At 37.2% G+C, this 10,257-nt stretch overlaps 1 protein-coding gene across 1 annotated transcript; it reads left to right on the top strand.

The window, feature by feature from the left end:
* Positions 1–667: 667 nt before the first annotated feature.
* Positions 668–7,503, top strand: SLC35E2B (solute carrier family 35 member E2B). Its single transcript, XM_029086130.1, has 8 exons — positions 668–992; positions 1,696–1,831; positions 2,922–3,049; positions 3,930–4,050; positions 4,401–4,454; positions 5,092–5,164; positions 5,885–6,030; positions 7,108–7,503. The coding sequence occupies exons 1-8, from the start codon at positions 668–670 to the stop codon at positions 7,352–7,354; spliced, it is 1,230 nt and encodes a 409-aa protein (XP_028941963.1). The 3' UTR covers positions 7,355–7,503.
* The last annotated feature ends 2,754 nt before the right edge of the window (positions 7,504–10,257 follow it).

The raw sequence follows: 10,257 nt of genomic DNA, 5'->3' as shown, positions 1-10,257 counted from the left end.
TTGACTCACGCTGATAATAGGTTAATTAGTACTAAGGGTACAGGCTCCTGCCCAGATTTTCTGGGTTGTGAAGATTTTTCTGTTGAGTGGTTATAAGAAGACCTCAGACTGAGATCAAAGAAACTGTAGAATCTTGAAAAGGAGTTAATTATAACTGAAAAGGCTGTGTTGACATGCTGTAGAGGAGAAAGAATTTCAAAACACATGAAGTCTTTTGTGTGTGAGCATGCTATTTTACAATTTAAAAATCTCCCTTAGATAAGTTCTTAGTGCTTAATCTTGGTATCATGATATTAGGAGTGCAAAATCCAGTCTGAAAGACAAGCTATAGAAGTCTTATTTTTCATAAACTGCAGGTGAAATGTGGTATCTTTGCTGCATTAGGGATTTAAAATGTCTTTGTGTTCAGAGCTACATTCTTTTTTCCTTCTTTCTCTTTTTTTTTTTTTTTTTCATTTTTAGGCAGAAAAGAATGGAACAGACCACATGAAGAAGCATGTGAAGTTTATTTTTATGCAAGATGTTATTTGGAGGATCAACTACACTTTTTCAGGCCATGGGAGATGAAAGACTAATCACATGACATTTTTGTTCTGTCAAAGTGCTCCTCTGTGCTAAGTCAATGTTGGTTTGTGTTAAGGACAAATACTGATTTCTTAATGTCAGCATGTCGACTGTGACAAGTGCTCAGACACCGGAGGAACCTAATCCTCCCCCCGCTGAAGAAAAGCCAAAGGGAAAATCCCTGTTTCATTTGGGTTCATTCTTTGCTAACAGGAGTGAAAAATTTGTCATTGCTAGGAGTGACAGTGTACCAGAGGAGAACGTTCTGAAAATAACCATCACAGAAACTACGGTCATTGAGTCGGACTTGGGCATCTGGAATTCTCATGCTCTCATCTACCTCACTTTGTGGTTTTTCTTCAGCTTTTGCACTCTTTTTCTTAACAAATACATTCTTTCGTTACTGGAAGGAGAGCCCAGCATGCTAGGTAACCCTATTTTTCCTTTTACACTTTAATTCCAGTAAGATACTTGACAATACCAGATGCTCTTATATAAAACTGAGGGACAAAATGGTTCAACTGAAGTGAAAATGACCTAGTTAGGAGAGGTGGGGGTGGATCTTGTGGCTGGGAACTCATGAGTTGTGATCTCAGCCTGTAAAGGGGTTTCTGACCCTGTCCTTTGCTCTGCTTGCTGAAAGACACTCTGAAGCTCTGCTCACTGAGAAGCTGTAAGATAGTGTTTGAGAACAAAGAAAGGAAAATGTAACTTTTTTGTTTTCGATGTTGGAGGGTAGTGCAAGGTTTTTAAAAAATAAAATCCGGAGTCAGTTGTTGATGGTCTCCAGTGCTGTTAAGATGTTGTCTGTAGAAGTGCCAAAGTTGCCTTTGTGTGATCTTTATTATCCAATTGTCATCTTATTCTTTTTTTTTCTTTTTTTAAGGGGGAAACAAAGGGCATGTTATCATGAACCGGATTTTATAGGTGGATGTCACCTTTGTTTTATTCTGCTGCCTTGCTGGTAGATGTAGAATTAAAGGGCTTGTGTGAGAATTTATACAATCTAGACTGTAGTTGCCATGTTTCTTAACTGCTGAAAGTACTGCACACAAGTTTGTCTAAGAAATTTTCTTCTGTTGCTTGATTTGTCATGTTCCCATGACCTTCTGATCTCTCATCTTTCTTTAGGTGCTGTTCAAATGCTTTCAACCACCTTCATTGGCTGTATAAAAATGTTTGTTCCGTGCTGCTTGTATCAACACAAAACACGTATCTCTTACCCACCCAATTTCATCATGATAATGCTGTTTGTTGGATTAATGAGGTAAATGGTTAAATATTTCCTAGGATCTCTCTGGTTGCTTCACTGTGTTCTTCTGAACGGAAGCTGTATTTCCATTGCTCTCTTCCTTTTCATTCTTGATTGGAAAGTGTTTGAAGTATTCACCTCTCCCCCAGAAAAAAATCACAGGACCATTTTATTTTTAGTTCCTATTGCAAAATGCTACATTCCTTTTTCCAGATGTCAATTTTTTGGCTAGCTTGGCTTCCCATCACATTTAAGTTCTTTGAGAACACACTTCCCTTCTCTTTCCATTTACTTTCTTCCTGCTCTCTTTTGAGGCTGATGTCTGATGTTTGTTTAGTGTACTAGAATTTATTATGAAGTTGCTTTGTTCCTTTACCTTTTCCACAGTTTGCCTCAAAAGTGGCACAGGCTATTAACAGTTACCTTTTAAAAAGTAAATATTTGCTGTGTGCTGGAATAGTATCAGTTTGTGGTCTGGGAGAGAATAAGAATGTATGATTTGGCTTCCTCTACATTGCAAAAATGATAAAGGATAAGATTAAAATTAATTCAGAGTAGCTTTATCACAATAACTGTGCCGCCCTGTTTAATTTTATGGGTTAAAACATGGTACACGTGTAGTGTACCTAATTTACACTAAAGATGGATAACTGCAAATGATAAAATTTCCTTGGTGAATTACCATTTAGCAGCTGAATTTTACCAGCTCTTTCATCTGAGCCTATTGGAAATGTTAGCTTAAAACCCTGTCATCTGGAACTTGGTTAGAGTGCATTAAAAAGTAAACTTTGTTTTCTGTAAGTCCACTGTACCTCTGTAGAAGCTGCACAGTTGCCCAAGGGTGCCTTCATTTGTGCTAAATAAATAATAATGTTTAAGCCAAAGTGGAAAGAAATAGATCTGACACGTTCCACTTCCCAGCTGATGGGTTAAGCTAGTATGAGTTGGTAACTTGCCAGCTACACCTGTCCATATTCTTAGTTAGTGCAGCTCAAATTTATAAACCTAGAGAAATTACAATGCAACTGTTTTTAAGCTAGATGTCCAAGCGTAGCTGTTACAGCATTATTTTTTCTGCTTAATTTAATGTGTTCTTCTACTACAGATTTGCAACAGTAGTCTTGGGTCTTGTCAGCTTGAAAAACGTGGCAGTTTCATTTGCAGAAACAGTTAAAAGCTCTGCACCTATTTTTACTGTTATCATGTCTCGGATGATATTGGGGGAATACACTGGTGAGTACTTCACTGTTTAAATGTAATATTTCTTTTCCAATTTTTTCTTTTAGTAATACTGTCACTTAGTTGGCTGTGGACAAGGAAATTCCACTGAAATATAGTAAATGCAGCTGGAAGAATCATTCTGTTTGAACACAATAAGTAGAGTATATTTAAGTAAAAAAGGATTTTTTTAATGCAGCTGTGCCAGGGCATTGTTGCTCTGAAGTTATTTTTCTGTCAAGAAAATATTATTGCAGCTTTAAATAACTTTAGTATGTTCCTTCTTAAAAGGACAACTTGTTGCTTAGAATTTAAAATTCTTTAATTTCTTCACTGTGTTCATGCTGTGATTAAAAAAAAAAAAGAAACAAAACCAAACAACTGGCTTACCATGATAGAATTCCTTCCATACCACAATATAATTTCTTTGTGATTCCACTTGCAAGTGCATGCTGTTTGCTTGAAGAGGTTTTGCTGGTTCCCAGTATAAGTTGTAGAAAGCCATATATAGATTGCTTTGTGATGCAAAAGGTAAAAGGCTGAAATAAGCCAGAGGATGAAGAGAATTCAATCACAGAGTAAACAGGGAGAGAAATTTTCTTCTGTTACTTGGTGAAAAAGATGAAACAAAGACAATCATCAGTCTCTTTTCTTTCTCCAGGGAAGATACTTTTATCAGTGAGTAAATGTCCACACTGTTTTCAAGAGCATCCTGCTAACTCTTTGAGATCTCACTTTAGAACCTCTGTACTTCAAAATCCAGTCAAATAAGTTGCACTTTCTTTCAACTAAAGATGTTAAGGTGGAATTTAAACTTTGAAAAAGTACAGTATCTGATACATATAATTGGAAGTACAGTAATTAAACTCATTTAAATTTTTCTTTTCATTTGCAGGGCTGCTGGTTAATCTCTCTCTCATTCCTGTTATGGGTGGGCTGGCTCTATGTACAGCTACTGAAATCAGTTTCAACATTCTAGGTTTCTCAGCAGCTTTATCTACTAATATCATGGACTGGTAAGGCATAAGGATAGTTGCATATGTGGAATAAAGGAATTTTGTTTGTTGGTAGATTGAAGAAAACTGTTGCTTGTAGGGGTTTTTTGTACATTATATTTAAAAATTGGTATTTAAAGTTTATTTTTAACAGAAGATACAGTCTCTCTATCATATCTGCTAGCATTAATGAGATTAAAAAAAAGTACAACTCCATTAGTCTAAAGGAGTTAGACCAAACTCTTCTGTAATTGCATAATGTGTAGGAAACATATATACCCATGTAAGGGAAACAGCTTTCTCATGGATTGATTCATTTGTCCTAACTAAAATACAGATAAATGATGTTGTGGTTTGTTTTGTTTTTCCAGTTTGCAAAATGTCTTTTCCAAAAAACTGCTCAGTGGAGATAAATACAGGTTTTCGTAAGTATTAAAAATATTTCAGGTTTGATGGATTTTGGGTTGCATAAGGAAACCATACATTTATGATTGTATTGCACCAATTTTTTTTCCCTCAGGCTGTTTGCTTTCCCTGATAAAATGACTTCTATTAAAGCTGTCTGCAAACTCCCCTATGCTCAGATCCCCACTACAGTAGGTCAGAGTCTCATAATTGGCTAAAACTATCAGCATACTCAAAATGAGTCATTTTTTCACAGAAATAAGTCCTTATTCTGCAATCATAAAACATGCCTTAACTTTATTAGGCATGCAGAAACGAACTTCAGAACTTGCTCAATGTTTTAACTATGAAATGAGAGCCAGAAGGAAAATCCTGGGGTAAAGTATACCTCTAGCTATATGGATGTGTGTTACCACAAGATAAAATGCTAGTTTTGCCCTTGTAACCATGTGCCTTTTATCTTCAATCCAGCTCAGCCAACACAAAAAGCAAAACACTGTATTTGCAAAAGATTGCTGAATTTGTGGGCCCCAAAGCTTGGTAGATGGCTTTTACTGCTTTTTCATATCTGTAAATACAATAACGATGCAGCTTTCTTCAGCTCTGAGAAAGAGGAATATTTTAGTCATTTAAATAATTGGTTTTTCTACTTTGTAGAGCCCCAGAGCTTCAGTTCTACACAAGTGCTGCTGCAGTGGTTATGCTTATTCCAGCTTGGATATTTTTCATGGTAATTTGAATTCACTAACACGGATTTATGGTTTCTTTTTAATTTGTGAGCAGAATGTGCAACTAAGATTAATTTTAATTCTTACTTTTCATTCTTCTCACTTCTTAAAAATCACCCTGAAATGCATTTAATCTTTTATTTGTAAGAGATTGGGGGAGGTAAAAAAGAGAAAATTTTCAAAAAAATAATTTATTATAGACATGAGCTGACAAGTGACCCAGAAAGCTTGAGTTTATCTCAGGATTTTTGAGATCAAATTGTAATTTTTTTTTTCTAAGTGCATTTAAAGTTTTAGAGAAAGATTTGCAAACCAAACCTTAAATATTTGTTGACTTTTTGTTGATATTCACATGGTGTACAGGGGTATTAACCCTGTGAAAGTAAATTTGAGCTTAAGTAAGTATAATGTATCAGTTAAATATGTATGCTTCAAATTTTGGCATTTTATTGCATCAGTGTTCAAAAACCAGAATATTTCACAGGCAGGCTGAACACACTGGAAAGTTCAGTCAGGTGAGAGCTGTTTTTCTAATATGTTATTTTAGGGGAGGAAATTTCTAGGATCTAAATGTCCTGTATGTTTTAGGTTTTGTTTTGCTGAAGTTTAAATGTAAAACTGTATCTGATTATAATAATAATAATGACGAGTTGGGTGGAAAATTGCTTTTAAATTTGCTTATAAACTAAACTTTTAAAAAAGTCCCTTTTTTTGTTGTTTAGGATGTGCCTGTGATTGGGAAAAGTGGGAGGAGCTTCAGCTACAACCAAGATATTGTCATACTTCTCTTAATAGATGGAGTCTTGTTCCACTTACAAAGTGTTACAGCTTATGCCTTGATGGGAAAAATTTCTCCTGTGACTTTCAGGTAAAACTCCATTTTCATGTCAAGAACATGATTTTTTTATTTCTTTTTTCCTTTCTTGCTCAGTATTTCTGCTTGAGAATTGGGCAGCAGAGGTATTGTGCAAAGAAATAAGCAATGCTGAGCTTATGGAACAGGTGGTCACATTACTAGCAGGAGTATTGAATTCGGGTTTAACAGCTGTTCCTTAAAGCTGGTTAATGAGACTGAACAGATTCATGAATCTGATCCAATATTTAAGCTGCTGTTTGCTGCAGTGGTAAGGCAATACCTATATACATCTCGGTGCAGAACAGAATATGAGCCATCAGCTCTGTATTCCTTTTTTTCTGCGGCATGACACAAGCATGTCAAGCTGTATTTCGTATATATTCCACCTAAACTGTCTGTTATTGGCAGCTTTGTTAGGCTGTTACACAATTCTGAGTCAATAATTGGTCACTTGTATGAATAACCCTGGGGACTGTGGGGTAAACCTGCTCCTACACTCTGAAGGCTTCTGCTCCCTTACATTTTAAGGTGCCCTTGCTACAGTTTTGTGACAATTCATACATGTTTATTCTGAAGTTGTTTGTCTTCTCTACATAATAGGATGTAAAAGCTTATATTAATATTTGCATGTACACAAAATTCCTGAAATACTTGCCATGATGTTGTTGGTATGATTTAGATATTGGTTCTTTTCAGGTTATAATGCTCTATAACTTAAATAACTTAATGCTCTATAACTTAAAAGTGCAGCACACTTTTAAATGATAGTTCTGTTGCTAGTGTTCTGTTGCATTTTCTGGATGTCTGTGTTAGCTAGAAATGAATTACTAACACTCCTGCATATTTAAAAGCAACTAAAACAAAAACCTGAGGTGAATTATTCATACTAGCCCTAAAATTAAGGTAAGTGTAAAGGGAATGAGTGCTGGTACGCAAGCAATTTGCTATTGGTGTTTGCTTCAGGGAGAAAAGTGGAATCTGAGTTGGTGTTTTAAAAGCAAAACTGAGAGGTCCCGCTACACTAAAGCATGGTTGTGTGGGGGATGTGAGAGAGCTTTCTTTGGCCTTAATTTTTATATTCCTTTCTAGTGTTGCTAGTACTGTGAAGCACGCGCTGTCAATCTGGCTAAGTATTATTGTGTTTGGTAACAAAATCACAAGCCTCTCAGCCATTGGGACTGTCCTAGTGACAATTGGAGTTCTACTATATAACAAGGCAAAGCAGCATCAGCAAGAGACTATACACAGCCTGGCAGCTGCCGCCCCGCAATCCGCCCAAAGCACAACAGAAGATACTGAGCCACTAATTGCCAAGGATTTGGAACCGTATAATTAATATGGCCATTTATTCTTCCAACCTCATATAACTCAAAAGAAAATCTTCCTGAAAGTGGTTGTTTCTTCAACTGTTGATGCTGATTTGTTTCCTTTGAGTTCAAGCCTCAGACTTGAAGCAGAGAGAAAACAATGGGAAGAATCCAGTAAATCTTGATTTACTGATATACCAGAGGACCTAGTCTCATATAATGTGGTAAACGTGGGCTTTATTGTCTTTCCTTGACTGCAAATAACAAACAAGCCTGTATTAGAGAAAGAACTTCAGTGTCTTGTGGAAAAACAATTCCTTTCTCCCCACACATCAAAATAATGTGAAAACACAGACCCATCACTGTATCCTGTGTGTTTGCAGTGGAATGAAATCGGTGGGTAACCGAAATTCCTAGTTGTTTGTTACTCTAAGCTGCCTGCATCCTCCATCGTTTGTGTGTGTCATAGAGCTGGAAGAAGGAAGCCCCTTCTCTCCCAACAAATGAATGACTTTACTAAATGTTTAGTTGAAGTAAACTATGGAAATAAGTCCATGTCCCAAAGCAGTGATGAGCAGCTATTTTCTGAGTACAAAACTAGGAATGAAAAGTGATTTTTTTTCCTACTAAAATTTAACATGGAAATGTTGCATCCTGGTTGTGTGTTGACAATATGGAAATGTGAGTATACACACATACATGTGCACTGTATAAATGGAGTGTTGAATTAAATATTTGCAGTTGCTTAGAGGTAAAAAACCACTGAAAATTTTGGTGGTAAAGGAAGCAGGATCTCTCTATTTCTAGAAGAAACCATTTTAATTTCTTGCATTTTGTATTTCTGTTATGAGGAAGTAAATATCTCTTCTTTTTTTGGTATTATTTCTAAGAGTGCAACAAAATACTGCCTTTTAGAAACTCAGGGTTATAATTCTGACCTATGTGCAAAGTATTTCTATCATTTGTGGTTATGTAGAGAATCTCAGAGGTGTCTGTGACAGATGGAAGAGAAGTCACTCAAGGGAGGAATATTAACCATAAACTGAGGCTAACCTTTATTTCTACTGCTTTTAAGAAGTTTTATTTTTAAAGGAAATTCTGTTTTGTGGTAGAACAAAGATTAAAAGTTAATTTTCAAAAAAATTTAAGAAAATTCTTAGTATTAGTAGTTAGTTTTGGCAAAAAAGCACATGTGGCTACAAAAAATTCTATTTGACTTCTCAGTAAAAAGATTAAATTAGCAATTAAAATGAACTGATTTTAAGAATTGCCACTATTGTGAAAGATTATATATAGGATGGCATTAGAAGCATGGATAAAGTGGTCTTTATGGTAAAAATGATTTCTAATAGGAAGTTACCTGTGGAGTTCCTGCAAAACTTAAACTCATTGTTCCATTTCCACATGTGAGGTGTTCCCTTAGCTTGGGTGAACTATTCCTGCAGAGAGCAAAAACGTGTTCCCAGAGAGTCTGGTGTTCAGACAGCGCGCGCTTGTTTTGTCTGAGCTTACTTCAGGTCACATTCTATACCTGCCTGGGGCGTATTCCCTGAAATTTGAACAGGAGGAAAATGTCATTTTAATTTTGTTTTTCATTATTGTATGTGTGTTATCTGTGGTTTTTTGTTTCTTTGTGCTCCTCTCATTTTGAGAAAAAGCTGTGGGGTGGAGCTCTGTGGTTTCTTGGTTGATTTGTTTTTTTGTAGTTACACTTTCGAAAATCTCAATGTATTTGGCAGAAAACAAAGTCTGGTTTGCATCATATTTCGACTTTTGTTGGAAGATGGAAATGTGAGTGGCTTTCTGGTCGCCTTGCTCTGCTCTCATGTGAGAGCCCCTTCAGCAGCTGACGGAGCTTCATTTAAAAGCCAGCAGGTTTTTTGCCTTCCCTGTGGCTGTGAACCAAACAGCTGGGAGGATTTGGGTAATTTCTAACACATGTTCAAGCTTATTAGTGGCTGGTTTAGCCCACCTGTTCCGTGGCAGCAGGATAATCTCGTGTTACCAGGGGTTTGTTTTCACAGTGTTGATTTTATGTACTTTTCTACGCAGTCTTCTTGGCCTTTTATTTTTATTAGATTAAACAAACCGACCTCTTCACTGTCCACTTGTAAGACATTTTCTTCCTCTGGTCACACGAGTATTGTTCATTTGGGTAAACGAGGACCACTTCGTTAAGAATTCACTCCACAGCTCCTGGAAATGGCACATCTTCCCTCAAATGTGAATTCCTGAAATAACCCCAGTCCTTGCCGAGGAACACGGACTTGCAAATGTCGAGTGTTATTGTTCATGTTTCTAAAATAGCGTTATTTCCCAGCTGAAATGGTGGGTGGATGGATGGATGATAAAGTAGCTGTGACGATGTATTGTGTTAGAACCTGGAGTCCTGGTTAACCTCGTAACTTTAACGGTAATTAAATGATCTGTGGAGTCTCAACTAATTTGCTGTTTTAGGGATTAACTTTACTTTTTTGGAGTTGCCCTTCTGGCACCGAACCGATGTAAATCCTCCTTCGCTGTGCGTTAGTTTTGTCGACTGGTTTAAACGCTCGTTAGAACGATTATTCATGTGGGTAATAATAAAATTGAACTGTTTTTGTATTAATCGTTAAGGATGATGCTGCAGCGCGAGGCGGGCGCTGAGGGGCGGCGCGAGGCCGCGCCCGTTCTGCCACTGACGTGCTGGGTGTGACTTGGATGTTTTTAATTTATTGTTGAAATAGGCAGAGGTTGGCCGTTCATTAATTAATTAATTAATTAATTGATTAATTCCTCCCGGGTTCCCATCATGGCGTGCGCGCGCGTGGCGTCATCAGGCTGCTCCGGCGGGCGGAAGTGGCGCGTTTGGCTCGCGCTGCTGGTCCCAGGCTCCGGTAGCGGCGGCGGTGAGTGGGCCCGGGGCGGGGAGACGGGTGAGGGGGGTGTGGGG

This window comes from Antrostomus carolinensis, unplaced genomic scaffold (assembly GCF_000700745.2).
Source record: "Antrostomus carolinensis isolate BGI_N321 unplaced genomic scaffold, ASM70074v2 scaffold20087, whole genome shotgun sequence".
NCBI lineage: Eukaryota > Metazoa > Chordata > Aves > Caprimulgiformes > Caprimulgidae > Antrostomus > Antrostomus carolinensis.
This window is presented reverse-complemented; position numbering and strand designations above follow the sequence as displayed.